Raw genomic sequence first — 19045 nt, 5'->3', positions numbered from 1 at the left:
CTCAACCTCTACTTGCTTGGAGAAGGAGAGGGAGCTCTTGCACTTTGCATAGTACACAATGAGAGTGCTTGTGAGTGTGTGTGGGTGAGTATACCCCCTAAGCACCCCCCTAGCTTGCTTGGGTCGACCCCCCCTTGTAGCTCATGCTTGAAGCTCATTGGACCCCTCCAGGCCTAGCCAATCACAAGCAGAGCCTATTACAAGCAACAGGGATAGCCTTGGGAAAAGTGTCCCCCTTTCCCCTTTGAGAGAGAGGACTTGATAAATGCAAAAACAATTAGATAATTCAAGTAATTTATCATTGGACCCCTTTGAAGCCTAGCCAATAGGCTTCAAGCAACACATGAAGGTAACATGGGTAGGGACCTGACATGTGTCCTTGCTGCCTCTTCAAGCTGGGGCTTCCCTTGTGAGTGTGAGTGTGTGTTCTCTCTCTAATCCCTAGGAAAAGGGCTCGCCCCCCCTCTTGTAGGGATGCTTTTGACTTTAGGAGCTCAAGCACCTTAGTCATCAAGCATGACAAAGCACTTGGACTAGGGGGTATTCCCACAAGCATCTCAGGCAAGCATGTCAATGCACCTCAAGCACCTTAATCAAGCGGCAAGTCAAGCACCTCAAGCATGGAGTAAGTCAAGAACCTCAAGCACCTTAATCAAGCACCTCAAGCAGGACAAACACCTCAAGCACGACAAACACCTCGAGCTTGGGCCGGGTTCCCACCTCAAGCTCAGCCCTAGCTTACCTAAGGTCAAAGGACTTTTACACACATTATTGGAGGTTCTCAATGAAGCTAACCCTAAGGTCTTATGCTCCATTGGTTAGCCTTGCTCTTGATAGACCATCTCCCATTTGGGCCCCTTTACTATTGGCCCCGTGTTGAGATAGATCTATAAGCACATATCTATATCTTAACACTTGTTCCCGTTTATTCTCCCACATTAAGTGATCAATTTAATATGAGAAAATCATTTGGGTTGGTTAGATATTAGATTTTATGACACTGCTGCATGTAAATTTCCACATCTAAATCACCATGCAAGAACGCTGTCTTGACATCCATTTGGTGCAACACCAAATCTAATATGGAAACCAATGCAAGAAAGCATCTCAATGTAGTCATCTTGACCACCGGAGAGAAGACTTCCTCAAAGTCAATGCCTTGTTCTTGCTTAAAACCCTTGGCAACAAGCCTTGCTTTGTACTTTGGCTGACTATCATGAGCGGTGATCTTATACATGTAAACCCATTTACAAGGTAGAGCCTTTTTGCCCCGTGGTAATTTAACTAGCTTCCATGTCTGGTTTTTATGCAGAGATGTCATCTCTGATTGCATGGCCAATTTCCAATTCCCGGAGTCCTTCATTTGCACTGCTTCCTTGTAACATGAAGGCTCATTGCAATCAATCAACATGACATAGTTCATAGATGGAACAAACCTATCAGGAGGTCGCGTGACACGTCCAAATCTACGCACAATTGGTGGCTCAGGCTCAGGCTCAGCCACAACCTGTGGTTCCACTCTATCCTATCCTTGCTCCTCTTGAGCCCTGACATTTTGTCTTGCACGTGCAGGTCCATCTTCTTGGAAGACAAATCTTCTAATCTCCTCAACCCTCTCTGGTTTAGAATGATATTTGGATTCATTAAAGTGAACATCATTGCTACGGACAACCTTTCTGGATTCGGGATCCCAAAGTCTGTACCCCATCTCAATTGAATTACCATAGCCTAGAAAGATGCACTTTCTACTCTTTGGCTCAAGTTTGTTCCTAAATTCCTTTGGAACGTGAGTATATGCCTCACAGCCAAAGACTCTGAGATGCTTGTATGAGGGCATTTTGCCTGACCATACCATCTCTGGCACTGAATCCTTCTACAAAACCTTGCTAGGAGATCTATTTACAAGATGAACAGCTGTTGGTACAGCTTCAGCCCAAAACCCATTTGGCAGCTGTGCATTAGACAACATACTTCTGACCTTCTCTTGTATGGTTCTATTCATCCTCTCAGCAACACCATTTTGAGGAGGATTGTAAGGAGCAGTAAGTTCACGTTTTATACCTTTTGACTCACAAAAGTCCTGAAAGGCCTTTGAAACATACTCTCCACCATTGTCAGTGTGTAAGCATTTAAGCTTCTTGCCACTCTGATTCTCCACAAGTGTCACAAACGTTTTGAAAACACTCAACGCTTCATCCTTGTGCTTGAGAAAGTAAACCCATACTTTCCTCGAGTAATCATCTATAAATGTCATAAAGTAAGAATCTCCCCCTAGAGATAGGTTAGGCATAGGTCCACACAAATCACTATGAACAAGTGCCAACTGTGTATCTCTTCTATTGCTTCTATGCTTATGTGGCTGCTGTGTTTGCTTACCATACAGACAATGTTCACATAATTCAAAATCATTAAATGAAAAGCCAGGAAAATAACCAGAACGAGACAATATTTCCATTCCCTTCTTGGACATATGTCCTAACCGGCTATGCCACAAAGAAACGTTCGGCTGCTCAGTTACATTGATTACATTTTTAGAGACATTTGATACATAAATCATGTAAAGTCCTCAAGAATTTACTCCATGTGCTACTGTCATAGAACCCTTGGATATCTTCCACATGTTCTGTCCAAAAGTGGTGACGTAGCCAGCATCATCAAGTAAACCTGTGCTGATCAAGCTCTTTGTAATTGCGGGAACATGTCTCACATTCTTCAGCGTGAAAGAAGAGCCATTTTGAAACTTCAATTGAACATCTCCAACACCTAAGATCTCACATGTCTGCCCATTGCCTAGTCGAACATGATATTTAGTGGTCACATAAGAAGTAAACCACTCCTTGTTTGGAGACACATGAAGTGATGCCCCTGAGTCTATAATCCACTCACTCAGTGCATTTCCATCAGATGCTGTAAGAAGAGCTGAGTCCATTGTATTCTTCAAGAAGTAGATGTCTCCTGACACTAGACTGTCATCCTCTGCAACAGTGTTTGTCACATTTATTTCTTGAATCTTCACTGAGGACTTGTTCTTCTCACCATGGTCTTCAGCTTTCTCTTTGCCTTTTTCTGCTTTCCATTCTCTGCAGTCTCTTTTCATGTGACCCTTCTTGCCACAATGGTAGCATTCTATGTCACTCTTGCCTTTAGCACTGCGGCACTTGCTACGAGACTGATTCCTCTTTCCACCTTTGTACTTTTCTTTGGTCCTTCCTCTGACAACTAAGGCTGTTCCTTTGCCTTTGTCCATTTTCTTTCTATTGGTTTCTTCAGTAAGCAGACTTCCTTCTACACCTGCTATGTTCAAACCATCTGGAGGTGCAGAATTACTCAAAGCTGTGCGAAAAGTGTCCCAACTTTCCGGCAATGTGATCAACAGGAACATAGCTCTAACAGGTTCATCAAACTTGACACCTTGAGCTGACAACTGACTATAGATTGTGTTGAATTCATTCAGATGTTGGACATAGGTGTCCCTTATTTCATCTTCAAGTCAACAAGCTTTTTAAGCCAGTATACCTGTGAAGCTGCACTCTGCTTCTCATAAAGATCACTCAGCTTCAACCATGCTTGATAAGTCGACATCTCGTCTACTACATTGAAGTAAACGCTTTCTGCCAAAGTCAGCATAATGGTAGAAAGTGCCAATTCATCCATTTCGCTCCATTCATCTTCGTCCATATCTTCTGGTTTTATCCCCTTGAGCTTTATAGGTTTTATCTGCTTCTTTTGTACCAACACGTGCCAAATCTGCTGATTCCACAATGGGAAATTGGTTCCATCCAGCTTCTTGATATTGTAAAGAGCAGTGTCCTGTGATCCAGCCATAGCTACGCTTCAAAGTGGTTTACTTTCCTGGGAAAAATTCGGCAGAGTTTCCCCTGTAAACTGACCTCTGAACCAATATCAACCTATCAAATGAACCAAGAAATCTTCAGATTCTGCATAAATTTCGGCAGAGTCTCCTTTGTAAAATGGCTCTGGTGTACTAAAAAACAGACCAAAAAACAGCTCAAAAAACACTGTCTCTCTGACACTGTAAGCTGCAGGTAAACCTGTCCTGCACCTGTACTATCTCTGACTATCCTGTCACTGTCCTGTAAGCATAGACTGCGACAATGCCTCAACGGCAGTAAAGCAAAGATGAAATCCCAACTGTCTAACTCACAGTCAATACATCCTAGCTACCTATCTAAGGGTGCTCGAGGGATCGCTCCAAGACCTGTATCACCGAAAGGATCTAGAATCCCCCAGCTCAATAAAACCTCACTTGACCCTCAACAAAGGCTGCAGTAGATCTGACAGTACATAAACTTCCCACAAAATCATACATCCACAAATTTCCCACTGTATGCTGTAACCGCTGCGGCGGTTGTTTGCTGCGTGACTCACGGCCACCAAACCCTCAACAGACATACATCATCTCTGACAATACATCCCATGTGGAAGTACCTGCAATGTCAGGATGAAATCTGGAATATCAAGCAGCAAACACAAGCTACTTGATGAACTAGTGGATGTCGCCTACAATCTGTGTGTAGATGCGCCCGTGTCGTATGTGACACGCCTCCAAGAACTATGAGCCGTCCTTCGATGTGTAGACAACCACAAATCAGCACTCTGGGAGTGTCGATATCCTCAGCACCTGCAGCCATAGGCCGAAAACCCCAAATTTGCAGAGTCGGATTTGCACCCGTCGAGACCACGTAGTCAAAAATGGCCTGCACAGACCTTTGTCGAAGCCGAACGGTGGCCGAGATGACCTCAGAAAGAAATTCTGACAACACCAACGCCTTCGGGCGCTCCCACGAGATTTGGGGCCGTGTCTTCGACTGTCGAATTTCACTCCAATCTGAGTTGGTGACTCTAGCCTCCTGCAGTGCTGCCCCGAGCCTCGATCTGAGCTCTGATACCAGTTGAAGGAGTACGAGCGGAAGTGCGACGCAAGAGAGAGTGCGAGAAGAAGGGCACGACGATATGGTGAACTCGCTCTAATGTAATGTGTAGAGCATAGTGAGATCTTATTAGGTTTTTACAAAAGAATATGTGTACATACCTGGCGGCCCGCCCACTTACCTGGGCGACCACATTGGGCTTTATACCCCAACAGATAGTACGGTTGGGTGGAGACTAGCACACGCATTACCATCGCCCTTTCACTGGTATCTCAGCTATTTTTGGGAGGAGGCGAAAAGCGGGTTGCATGTGCGTGCAACGTTCTGCTTCTCTCCCACGTTTTGCAGACAACGATGTCTCCGTTGTGCAGTAAAAAGAAGGAGACATAGTTCTTCGAGTGAACAACGCGCGGACAGCCAACCGCGGCCGCCCATCTATGCCCTCCACATTGTACGACCAAGGCGGGCGACCAAGGAAAACTCGACGGCAGCGAAGCTCCGAAGGTTTTCGTTTGCACTGTTGGCTACACGCATAGGAAGGCCGGCTTAACCCTTGCATGAAGGAGGGTTGAACCCACCCCATGAGGGTAAGAGGCCAACACTTTACCATCAAACTATTGACCCTTGTTATACACAACAAGGAAAGATATCCTACTTGTGTTGAAAGTAAAACTAGAAGGAAAGGGAAAGCTTCAAACTTCAAGGAAGTAGCTTCACCCTTCCTTGTCACTTCTTGGAGGAAGGCAAGTTTTCCTCCATAAATTCTTTTTTCCTCAAGGAGGTAGCTTCAACGTGAACAAAAGCCTTCACAAAAACAACGGGTTTTTGTGAAGAATCATCAAAGGTGTTCTTACAACGAACGACAAGTGAAGCGCTCAAATTCCCACAAGACGAGGTTAGCATGCAACACAAATCGTGGAGTATACAAAACACAAAGACTTCAATTTCTCAAGGTACAAGTTCTCGTTTTTTTTTTCTCTCTTTGCATTAGTGTGTGTTTACCATGGCCAGTGAGGATATCCCACCTACACACACGTTTGATTTTGAGCACGTATATCAAAATCAGGGCACCATGGGTGCTGCTGACACTAATATGCATGATGATGATGATCTAGGAGATCATGGGCTTGTAGATATGGCTTCTTTCAAGACTTTGGAACATCATCAAAGCGTACTTGAAAGCAACCTCTCTGCACTCAATGCAAATGTTACCAATCTTACGGAGTTACTTGTGAAATTTATGAATTCACAGACAACTCAAGGAGCCACAAGTGGTACGGCTCAAGGAAACCAAGCTCGCACAACTCAAGGAGGCCCTAGAGACAAGTGCTGCAGAAGATGCAGAAGGTAGCAATGCATTACTTAAGAATATCACCATTCTTGAGTTTCATGGGGAAGAGCGTGATCGCAACAAGGATGCGGTCAATACGTTCTTACACAAATGGAGTGATATTCATAGATTGAGACACACCCCGGATATAAAGATGGCTCTTGAAACAAGTCTTTCTCTTAAAGGCAAGGCCTATAAGTGGTGTATGACATTTCCAATAGATGCCCGTCCTCCGTCTTGGGCTGCGTTTCAAGCTTCTTTCTCCAAAGAGTTTTTGGACTCCAATGAAGAAGATAAGAATTGGCTAGCATGGGATGCATGCCGCATGTTTGGCCTCTCTCTTACACAATACCTTTCAAAGTCTCGGAAAATCATATTAAAACTAGAAGGTCTAGATGAATTCCAAAAGGTACGGGGTTTTAATAGGGGTCTTGACAAAGACTATTGTCTTCATGTCAAGACCGAATATCCAAAAACTTTGGAAGAAGCCATCAATCATGCCCAAAGATATGATGATAACCAAGAGAGGAAAGGAAATGTTCCCTACTCTAAGAATACTTTTGCTAAGAGCAATGTGGCTAAGAGCCAATGGCGAGGTAGATTTCCCACACCTTCCAAGAGGAATAAGAGACAATCTACCTCTCCACGCCCACAAGAGGCTAAGAAGACTAAGCAATCACAAGATACTCCGCGTGACTCTCTCAGCACTGCTGATTTTGAGTGTGCAAAGAAACACAATTTGTGTTTTAGATGTCTTTCGGACGAACATAACAAGAAAGATTGTCCTCTTTTGCAAAGCAAAGAAAAGGCCATGCACACGGTGCAACGCCTCACATTAGATTCATCTCCTAAATATTGTGCTATAGAGGTTCTTCATATGGACGAAAAGCACAAGTGTTGTGTGCCTGCTTCAATGTGGCCGCCCACCTTTGGCCCCCATGATTTGATTTGCATGCATGGAACTATTAATGGACAACATGTTCGTATTTTAGTGGATGATGGTGCAACTCATAACTTCTTAAACTATAAGCTAGTCAAGAAATTGAAACTTACACAGACTCCCTGCTCTCACAAGTATGTGGTGGAGCAGATGTCTGGGAATGATAAAGAAGTATGGGACACGATAGTTCAAGGGGTTGAGCTTATTGTTCAAGATCATATGATGACCCTTGACTTCCAAGTTATGAACATGGACCGTGTTGATGTAGTTTTAGGACGGGAGTGGTTGCATGGTTTAGGAAACACATTGCACACTAGTTATGAACACAACTCCTATCATTTATGGCCAATGGCAAACATGTGCTTTTGCTTGGTGAGAAAAATATACCATCTGCACCTCTTATATGTAGAGCAGAGCTTTCTATTTTTCAGAAAGTAGATTTAATAGATGAAGTCTTTTTGTGTTACTGCTTGTCTCCAAGTCTTGTGAATTCAAAGTGCGGTGAATTTTAGTAATGGTATGCAAAGTGAAATGAATTCTACTAATAAACAAAGTGTAACAAATCTAACGAGCAAAGTGCTGTCAATTTTAATTCTATAGAGCAATGTGCAACTGTTGTAAAGCAAACATTACAGGAATTACAAGATTCTCCATCCCAGCATAACTCTAGTTTACTTTCTCCTTTTGCATGACAAAAGCTGACTCACTTACTCACGGAGTATAGTGATGCGTTGTCAAGTCATTTACCACCGGGTTTACCCCCTAAACGTGATGTGCCGCATGGCATAGATGTCTTGCCAGACACTAAACCAGTGAGTAAACCACCTTATCGTATGAGTGATAAAGAAGCCAAGGAGGTTGAGAGTTAGTTGGCTGACTACCTCGCTCGTGGTTTCATTAGACTTAGCACTTCGCCTTGGGCATCACCAATTCTATTGGTAAAAAAGAAAGATGGTACTATGAGCATGTGCGTAGATTATCGCGGATTAAATGCGATAACCATCAAGAACAAGTATCCTCTCCCTCGAGTGGATAAGTTGTTTGGTCAACTCCACGGGGCAAGATACTATACAGAGATAGACCTTCATTAAGGATACCACCAGGTACGCATCCTACTGCAAGATATCTCCAAAATTGCCTTTAGAACACGGTTCGGGGATTTTGAATTTTTGGTTATGCCTTTTGGTCTAACCAATGCTCCAGCTACATTTATGACACTCATGGATAGTGTCTTACGTCCCTATCTTGGAAAATTTGTTGTGGTTTTCCTTGATGACATTCTCATTTACAGTAAGACTAAAGATGAACACATAGAACACTTACGATTAGTGTTTAAACAACTACGAGCTCACGCGTTGTATGCTAAGCAAAGCAAGTGCGATTTCTTTAAAACAGAGATACATTACCTCGGTCATGTGATCTCTTATTCTGGCATCAAGATGGACACTGACAAGGTCGCTGCCATTCTTCGATGGCCACATCCCAACACGGTTGAGGAGCTTCAAATATTTTTAGGCATGGCTGGATTTTATCGACAGTATATCCGTGACTATGCCAAAATCACTGTTCCTATGACGGATCAACTTAAGGAAAAAGGTAAGACCTTTTCTTGGGAAGAAGCCCAAAGCAGTTTTAAAAACGGATCCCTCACACTCACATGTCTCTAAACAGCTAGATCAACATGCCTCTGCACGCGCAGATAAAAACTCCAACACACAGAGCTCCATCCCTACTCAGGAAGAGCTTAAGTGATGGAAGGATTTTTCCATTGATGATGGCTACTTTTATAAATTGCACATAATTTTTTCCTCGGAGGATTCCCACTCTCGTAGAGTTTTCAAACCTCCAAACTTCTCCTCGAATTGTGAGTACAAAGGCTCCTTGAGTTACCAACTACTTGCGGATGTGTGCACGAGTGTGCATGCCCCATAATCAAATAACTTGGCCAATTTTATGTAAAAAAGCCAAACTGGCTATGGTGGTAGCGGGTTGTAGAGACCGAGCCAGCTTGCTCTGATGGATAAACATATTGTGGTTCAAATCCAAGCCAAAATAGCGAAGGAAGATGTAGTAAATATGCTTGGAGGCCATATATGGTTTGCTTTGCGCCAATGGTTCCACAAAGTCTCCACATGTACACATCGGGTTGCTGGAAACATGAACTTCATACCTCTCTCCCCGGACTTGGGAAGAAGATGTCTCCACCATGAATTTTTCATGCATGCCTGCCTTCACTACAATGTGCTGAACAATTTGTGCCTCCATGGTTGCAGCCGATTCTATTCTTTTCGAGGCTTGAATTGACACTCCAGTCCGATAACGCACATTGTTGACCATGAAGAAGGACCTTGTTAGCTCTAAAGAGGTCAAGATGGCGATAAGCATGGGGAGCAAACCGAGGTTAAATTGCAGGGCGGAAGGTGGGAAGCTGATGCTAAGCACACTAAAAGCATGGGTGGTGGAGACCTTGATGGCACTCAAGCTTAGATTAGAGAGCGATGGAGTGGTTTTCATGCGGCAATGTAGACATTGAGCATGGTAGGGACAAGCAAGGAGGGGTCATGAGCAAGGTCTAGCAACCACTCATTACCAACTATAATAGTAGAGATCCTAGATTTGGGGAAAGCAACTACACTTTGGGTCGCCCTATTGAATGAAAGCTACTGCTATGTTGGCCACAGAGCGTTGGTGGTGGCTTAAAAGATAAAGAGAGAAGACGACCTTCTAACTTTGACAGTTATGCTTATCAATCATGTTAAGTTTTCCAAACTTAGATAATTTGTGGCGCCAACATGCTTAACCCAATAGTTAGATGGGAGGCCTTGTGATTTTATCACTTGTTGCTACCTCCAATGACAATCTATTTTTAGCATCAAACAAGGTGAAGACTTCACAATGGAATCAAGAAGGCAATTTTTCATGCTGTAATAAATTGAGCGATTATTCGGCTGCCTCTCTCTCTCTCTCTCTCTCTCTCTCTCTCTCTCTCTCTCTCTCTCAGGTGCTCAGTCCACTGTCTCACCGAAGGAGGAGGGGACATAGGCCGGATGAAGGAGCTCATGCCATGTGGCAGGGGGGGGATCCCTCCCCCTTTTATAATAGTATAGATACTATAGATTTGACATGTTAATGGAGAGGGATATATATATATATATATATATATATAGATAGATAGAGAGAGAGAGAGAGAGAGAGAGAGAGAGAGAGAGAGAGAGAGAGAGAGTCTCCAAGTACTAGCAAAAGTCCGGTGAAAATATGGTAAGGCATCAAGAATAGTCTGCCCAAGGGAACTGTCTGAAATGACTTCACCTACAGAAGTAAGTTGCTCATTAATATCCTTGACACCAGCAAGGAAAGTGTCCATATCATCTTCCTCATGCATAATCTTTGACTCCAGCTCTTTACATAGCAATGCAATTTTTGCCTCATTGCGGCTTGCATAAAGTGTGTGTTTGTGTGTGTGTGTGTGTGTGTGTGTATATATATATATATATATATATATATATATATATATATATATATATATATATATATATATATATATATATATATATATATATATATATATATATATATATATATCTTGGGCGCTCAGTCCACTGTCTCACCAAAGAAGCAGGGGACATAGGCCGGATGAAGGAGCTCAGGCCATGTGGCGGGGGGGATCCCTCCCCCTTTTATAATAGTATAGATAGATAGATAGCATAGATTTGACATGTTAGTGGAGAGGGATTCTATATATATATATATATATATATATATATATATATATATATATATATATATATATATAGAGAGAGAGAGAGAGAGAGAGAGAGAGAGAGAGAGAGAGAGAGATAGATAGATAGATAGATAGATAGATTTTATTATCGTCCTCGGAGGTCAAATATGACCTATGGGACCAAAGTTACATGTGATGTAGTATGTGTATGGCTGATGAGTGACTCTCGATGCTCCAAAATTGTAGTGATGAGAGTCGCAATGGAGAGCCCACACTTTGGCTGGGAGAGGAAAGTGTGTAGGTCTAAGTTATGGCTGAAAATGTGAGAGAAGCAAGTTAGGATGTGATCAAAAGCTGAGCACTCTAGTAGTGTGTGGTACTCAGACTCTCGAACTTGCAGTGAGCATAATGTGCACAATCGATTTGACTCTTCTCCATTGTCCCAACGCCCTATCTCGCATCGAAGGAAATGGGAGCTAAGCCGAATTGCTGCGATAGTGCGTATCGCAGACAAGGGAATAGGCTCAACCATGTAAGTGTGAGTACGGTTTCCTCTCTCAGCGAAGAACATGGTTTTGTAGTTGGGGGCAATATAGGTGGTGTAATGTATGAAGCGTGACCCACCGGATTTCTCCCAAGCCGTAATACATTGGCGTTGTAGAAAAGATTCATTCACTTGAGAGTCAATTGAAGCATCATGTAGCAAGTGTAATGCATCCCATCTCCCAAACCACTTCTTTATGTCTTGCATCCATCCCGTGCTCAAGATCTTGCTTTTATGCGTCTTTTGAACTTTTTTGCTTGCTTCCCATGCAATTGTAGGAAGTCGATGTGAGGGGTTTTGACGCATCTTTATCATGTACTCCACAACCCTTTCCATGCCCATAACCTCAATTGGAAGAGATCCCGACTCAAGAAGGAGGAGCATATATGGTGTTTGTGTCTTAACTTGGAGAAAGTTTGTAAGAAAATGCTTTTGGACATTCTCAAACTCTTTCCAAGTAGACTTTGAGATGCTCCTGCCCCACACTTCAACTCCATAAAGAAGAACCGGTGTCACCAATGCATCAAAAAGATATTTCTTGAGAACCCAACACTTGATGTTTCCCGCATTACACATGTTCTCAAATGCATAATATGCTCTCTTTCTCGCTTCCAAACGACGCATAGCACATTCATGCCACTTGTGATTGGATGGAACCTCAAGGCCAAGGTACTTAAAGCTCTCAACAACTTCAAGTGTCTCGTTGTTGTACACAATGCATGGCTTCTCCTTATGGTTGGTTTTCACAAGCGTAACCTTTGTTTTGGATTCATTTACAATCAGCCCACTATGCAAGCAAAAGTTCTCAAGGACAACCATAAGCTTTTGTGCATCTTCTAAAGTGTGTGCTAAAAGCACTACATCATCCGCATACAACAAAAGCATGATTACCGCATTGCAAATAGTGACCTCTTCAATGCCTTCTTCTTGCATAAAGTCAAGTACCATTTGTTCCAATTGATCGATGCATAGACCAAAGAGAGTTGGTGACAATGGACATCCTTGTTTAACCCCAATAGTGCTTACAAAAATTTCTGAAATTTCTCTTCCCATGCGCAATTGACAAATCACCTTCTCATAGATTCGAGAAACCGCAAGCATAAACTCACTTGGAACTTGGAGTTCTTCCATCCTTCTCCACAAATTGTTACGTGGAATCATATCAAAGGCTTTCTTAAAGTCCACAAAACAACAATACAATCGCTTGCCTTTCAACCGACTTTCCTCCATGAGAACACGAAGAGTGCCAAGATGATCAATGGTGCTATGGCATCGACGAAAACCCGCTTGTCCCTTTGCATGCTTGTCATTCTCTTCAGCCCAATCACTCAATTTCATCTCCATTATGCACCCAAACAACTTTGCCATAAGAGACCCAATCATTATAGTCCGGTAGTTGCTTACATTCTTTACATCCCCTCCTTTATGCAAAGGCTTAACCCAATTAGTACTCCAATCATAAGGCATACCATGTTGAAGTGCAAGGTTGAACATATCACACATCCACTCATGGGTAAAATCTCCCGTCCATTTGATCATCTCCGGCTTGATACCTTGAAGATCTCCCGCTTTGCGAGTGGCCAACTTTTCAAGCCCACTGCATACATCCTCAATAGTAAAAAAAGACGGCATACATGGGAGTGAACCATAAAATGACATTTTTTCAGTATTTTCTTGCTCATATAATTGCCTACAATGTGTGTACATATCCACTAGACTCAAGTTACCAAAATTCTCAACCCGCTTGCCTCTCAAGTTTCTCCAAAATCTTCCACATGCATGTGCCTTTTCTTGGACTTGAAATTCTTGTTGCTTTACTTCCCATCTTCTTCTCTTCTTTTGAATCAATGCCTTGTATGTATGCAAATGACTTTGATAGTTGTCTTTGTCCATAGTTGCATCAAGCTTTATCAAGGACTTTCGAGCATCTTGACATTCTTTATCAAACCACCTTTTGCGTGATCTATCTTTGTTGATACCATGGAGATGCTTTATGGCAAAGCATTCTTCCGCACAAGAACAAATAGCTTTCTTGAAAGCTTCCCATTTAGTTTCCAATGGTGCATCACATTGAAGCTTTGTCATCCATAATTTTTTCTCAACCATTTCAATGTACATTGGTGCCCGTTTGAAATCCATACATAGTGATAACTTCTCTTTCCTTTGGCTGAGATTATCATGCTTAGTTGCTTCTCCACATGAAAGATGCGATGGTCGGACTCCGGGGTCCATTGACCAAACATAAAACTCTTTATGCGATACATGATGGCTTCAGAGAGTAGCATATAGTCAATCACACTATCCCCATTATGTCTTCTACATGTAAATCCATTGGTTCCACTCCACAAAGATACACCATTGGCAATGAGCATACTGGTGCTATTACACATATGTAAAAGTAACTTTCCATAATGATCCGGCTCTTTCTCATCCATTGAAGTACGATCATACAAGTGAACTTCCTCCAACTCCCTTGAAATGTATGGCATATCAAATTGTCGAGTATCATGTTGCAATGTTTTTGTACGAGCATTCATATCCCCAAATACAATAACATCACCTTCACCTTTGAAATAAGCAATGTCCTCTTCCAAATCAGAAAATGGTTGATCTCTATCCATGCAATCATAAAAGGGAGAATCATGATGAGGAATGTAGCAACCGGCTACAAAAATGGGTGCTCTTTTTGGTGTCATAATTTTCAGCCATACATAACGTTTGTACTTGTCATCTTTCACAATTGATACAAAATCTTCCAATCCTTTCTTAACCATACATGCTAACCCTCCTTGTCCTCTTCGTTGCTTGAGATTCTTTGACCACATCAATGAATGTACATTGTAATCCTCCAAGCCGTTAATCCTTTGTGTATCATGCTCCCAAGTTTCAACAAGAAGTACAACATCGGCTTTGCTTGTTAGTTCATCAATGCCAACCCCCGCATTCCATGGGTATCCATTACAATTCCAAAAGCATATTTTCAATTGTAACTCGGTCTCATAGGTCACACATCCCTATTTGCTTGAGAGACTTGTCTCCTCCTTGGGCACATTTTCTTCATGAGAGATCTCCTTGTTTTTATTATTCTTTTCCTCATATGCCTTGCGACGCATATTTTGTTGCTTAATAGTGCGATCTTCACATACAAAACATTTTGTATCCCTCAAATAGATCCAACTATTATCAAGGATAATCTTTCGCTTGGTCTCATCCGGCATGGTGCATACAATTGGCCGTTCTCCCGAGCGAGGAGCTCCTTGCTTCCCCACTCTATGTGCTCCATAGACCATAACTCCGGACATGCCAAAGTGGGTTTTGAAGAAATCTTCAATAACAATGGCAAGAGAAGGAGGTGTCTCTAACTTCTCTTCGGGAATTCCATGAATAACAATGTTCTTGGAATGTCGCTCTCGTTCCTTCAACTCCTCCACATCCACATTCTCAACATTCTTTGTTTGAACCATAGCTTGCATGAGTGAGGAATTAGAAACCACATTGCTACCACATACATCAGCCCAAGACTTGTTTGTGCATACATTTTTCATGTCGCATACATCCCGACTCATAGTGTCAAATTTCTCCTCTTTCAATACATGGTCATGCTCTACTTTGCTCATCCGCTCCTTCAAAGCATTCAAGTCCACAAGAGAGCGTTTACATTCCTTGACTTCCTCTTCAAGTTGCATCAAACGTGTTGTTTGCATCTCAAGTGTCCTCTTGAGATTCTCATTCTCAACCACAAGTATCCTTAGTGTGCCATTCTCCATTGCAAGTGCTCGTAAGTCTTCGCCTTGTTTGTTTACGGTCTCTTGCAATGATACCAAGTACGCCATGATCATGGTTTCCGATGTCGTTGGTTGAGTGGTTGTGTTGCTATCTCCACACTTAGGAGATTTTGGATCATTTTCCACAATGGTTGTGGACCTTGTTGAAGAAGAAGAACCCTTGCGAGTGCCGGAAGACATTGTATGTAAAATAGGAGATGAGAATCAATTTTGTTGAACTTGTTCACTTCGAAAATGTTGCTACAGAAACGCCTTCCATAACTTTGAAAATTTTTGTCTTTACATCAATGCGTAGAGGACTTCGTGCTCTTCGATTGAAGCTAGAGAGAGAGAGAGAGAGAGAGAGAGAGAGAGAGAGAGATGCATGTGAGCGCGCACACGCGCACACACACCCACACTCTTTCATAATGGAAATGTCCAAAAATAAATCCGACAAGGCCAACCAAGCATATCTAGTTTAATAGGGTGATGAGGCTCATTGGACTCCACCTTGCATTTCTTCGAACTTTGCAAATCACGCACGAAAATGGACGCCCTGGACTCGGGCTTGCTGGAGCCGAACTAGCGATGTTGGCACGCGGATGGCTGTTTTGCAGAGCACCTGCGTGCTCAGGGAGGCCTGCTTGCGCATGCAGACACATCATCTCCATCTCTCATCGTCACTTTGCAGATATGGAAGCGGCAGATATGGCAGCGCTCTCCTCTTGTCAGCTCGCCTCTCTCTGCCAAAAATTGTCACTACGGAACCCAAATGGGCAAAGAGGAAGAGCAGGATACTCTGCAGCTTCGCCTTTGATGGCGATCCTGATGCCACGGTAGCTGCTGCCATTTATGAAGTGGAAGTAATGGTAAGGGAACCACAGGAAGTTCTTGATGGCATGCGCGATCGCCTTTCAGCGCAAGATCTGCAGCTCATACTTCTCTATTTCTCCCAAGCAGGCCGCGACGCATGGTATGCTCTTGAGGTCTTTGACTGGATGCAGGGTACCGGCCGCGCAGGAGAGGAGGCCCGTGACCTCATGATGTCTGTCATGTTCAAGTGGCTCATGCATTTGGTAAGCTCTGGTAGCCCTGTAGAAGAAGTGAGAAGCCTTTTGCAGGACATGACATGTGTAGGCTTGCTACCTGATCCGGACATTCTTCAAGCGCTTGCATGTGCTTACTGGGACAGGGGATCCAAAGATGATGCCATAGAGTTTGCTTTGAATTGTATGACTGCTGATGACGACGATCAAGCTACTCTTGTGGCACTAATGTGGAGGATGTTGCGTAGTAGTGGCCAACGAGAGGCGATGGAGCTTGCCAGACGTGTGCGTGTAACCCGCACATCGAAGATTTCCTTTCGCCTCTACAATGTCGCCTTACTAGCTGCCATAGCTGAACAGCAGCAGCTTACACGCACATTGCGTGATTTGCGGGCGTACCAACAAAGAGGCATGGTGGGTGCCCTTGAAGACTCAGACAAGGAGTCCATTCGGGGATATGAGAAGAGTTTACATGCGCAGGCAGAGCAAATTGCAAGCTGGGCTCTGGAAGAGCACCAAGGGAAGGGTGCAAGTAAAATATATCAGAAGCTACTGGCTATGTATTGTGTTGCTGGGGATGGTCTGGAGGCGATGCGTGCGTTATGGTGTTTGAGGCTCACGGGGAAGAGTGTGCATTCAAAGTTTTACAATGTTGTGCTAGGGATTTGTGCATATGGGAACCACCAACATGCTACACGCCTTATTCTCAATACAATGAAGGAAGAGGGCCCTGTCCCAGACAAAACATCATATACTGCTCTGTTTGGAGGGTTTGCCAATGGAGGACATGCAGATGAGGCTATTCGTGCAGTTTTGGAGATGCTGGACCAAGGTTTCTTACCTGATAGAAGTACCACAGTAATTGCCATGAAGCAGCTCAGCAGAGTGAATGATTTTTCGCTCATTCGCAAGCTAAGCCAGAGGCTTGTCGAAGCCGAACTTGTCGATCCTTTTGTTCTATACGTGTACATAGATGATTTCAAATTGAGGATTATCTTTTTGCTTTGACAAACATTTCTTGTCAGGGATAGCGACCAGATGTATACGAAGGATGTTTACGCAGGTACGCGTCTAAATTTTTTGTCTCGATACAATATTGACATTCATGTATGGAACAACTAGCTTAGCTCTAAGTCATGGAAGTTTGCATATGGTGTACAAATACCTATATGGTACAAATACGCCATACCTTACGACTGTGTCTCCTACGATACAACACACAGTATGATATTAAATACTTAAGAGTTTTTTAGAAAAACACACGGTACGATATAAATTGTAATGTAGTGTACTTTCCTGTACAAAACGGCAACGTACTTTACCGTAGATGACAATCCTGGATCTAATGTAAGCTCATGTAGATTCTTTAAAGTTTATATAACATGTTACGTTGTTAGCATGTGCACTGCGTGAGCTTCAATTTTCAAAATTTGAATTAGAGGAGGGGGAAGGGTAATCTGCTTTCTCTTTCTTATCGTAAAATAGTCGCTCTTTGTTTCTGGCAGGGTTTTTGGAAGTGATAAATTATGGTGGCTAGGGCAGATCTGAGGCAGTTGCACTGATTTCATATGATGCTCCAAGGCCTCGATGGTTATCACAAACACATGATGACTTACACTGTACACCCTTTCGGATATACGGGCCTCTTTAAAGAGTTTCTTTTGTTAATTTTGAGTGTCAGAGTCATGCTTTTTCAGGTCTGTTTGTAAGGTGTGCGTGTTCATGTAACCAGAACAGAATGTTGAGTAACACTGTTTATGTTCTAACCCCTCCTTTTGCAAGCAGGATGGAGCAAACAGGGTCAACAGTAAGGATGATAGAAATGGGTGAAACAGGGATTAGAAGGTAGTTTGTATCCCAATGCAAAAGCCCAATTTGATGAGTCGGTGAGTTTTATTACTTGGCAGAAATAATATCCCAATGCAAAAGCCCAATTTGATTAGTGGGTGAGTTTTATTACTTGGCAATTATTTCTCAAGCTCTTGTATTGTGAGCTCTTGTACAGATAAAGAGGCCAATTGTTTTCAGTAGTTAAGCTGCCATATTGAAGAATGGTTTTTAATTTGATTTGCGGTCAGGAAACCAGCGATCTTGCTGTGCTAAGAGGGTCTGTTGCTTCATATTTGTGGTGTAAGTGCATCCATGGTGTTTTACCTGTAGCAGCCTGGTCTTGTGTGGCGATGGAAGCAATAAGAGTTTTTGCCTTTCTCGTTGCTATGGCAGATATTTGATTCATTTCATAGTTCTTAAGCATGATCATGAAATGAAAAGAATCAGAAATCATGATCTCCACTTGCACTCGAGTGCTTTGAGCAAAGCTGAGATAGAATATCTTGTGTACTCGATGAGATTACTAGTTGCTAATGACTTGAAAATTTGAAGGACTTGGTGTTTAACTATTTGGTTCATATGGATGCCAAGGTAGCATGTATACTGGAAATTGTTCTATGTAACAAGGGACGTAGAAGTTTTGATCGGTTTGGACAGAGAAAAGGCTCTCTTGTGACGTACAGACCTCGGCTTGTGCCTAGCTGCAGGTACCGTCACTGCTAAAAGTCGAAAGAGCTGACCGAGATTTTTTGGCGTAAATGTAGAAATGTTTGAATTGTGTGCTTATTGATATCCTTACTTTGAATGTATGCCACTTTGGTGTAGCTCAAGAAGTGCATTTTGTGTGCTTATCGATATCCTTACTTTGAATGTATGCTCAAGAAGTGCATGTTGAGTTTGAATTGCTCTTAGTGGACTTGGACTAAGAATCTCATGAAATGGATATAATAAATTAGTGTTGTGGTAGTTTGATGTATG

General features: G+C 42.7%; 1 protein-coding gene across 2 annotated transcripts; it reads left to right on the top strand.

The window, feature by feature from the left end:
- The first annotated feature begins 15698 nt into the window (after positions 1 to 15698).
- Positions 15699 to 18357, top strand: LOC147451390 (pentatricopeptide repeat-containing protein At2g30100, chloroplastic-like). 2 transcript variants are annotated; one of them, XM_086520318.1, is made up of 3 exons: positions 15699 to 17300; positions 17743 to 17934; positions 18023 to 18357. In XM_086520318.1, the coding sequence occupies exon 1, from the start codon at positions 15794 to 15796 to the stop codon at positions 17243 to 17245; it is 1452 nt and encodes a 483-aa protein (XP_086376444.1). In that variant the 5' UTR covers positions 15699 to 15793; the 3' UTR covers positions 17246 to 17300; positions 17743 to 17934; positions 18023 to 18357. The 2 variants fall into 2 exon arrangements, with proteins under 2 accessions (XP_086376444.1, XP_086376442.1); XM_086520316.1 differs by having other exon boundaries at positions 17743 to 18357.
- The last annotated feature ends 688 nt before the right edge of the window (positions 18358 to 19045 follow it).

This window comes from Adiantum capillus-veneris, chromosome 9 (assembly GCF_014529385.1).
Source record: "Adiantum capillus-veneris isolate H3 chromosome 9, ASM1452938v2, whole genome shotgun sequence".
Taxonomy (NCBI): domain Eukaryota; kingdom Viridiplantae; phylum Streptophyta; class Polypodiopsida; order Polypodiales; family Pteridaceae; genus Adiantum; species Adiantum capillus-veneris.
The sequence above is the reverse complement of the archived record's forward strand: the minus strand, read 5'-3'. Positions and strand labels throughout refer to the sequence as shown.

Excerpts from the sequence above, each read along its gene's own strand:
- LOC147451390 (XM_086520318.1), top strand. The coding sequence starts at position 15,794 with ATGGCTGTTTTGCAGAGCACCTGCGTGCTCAGGGAGGCCTGCTTGCGC.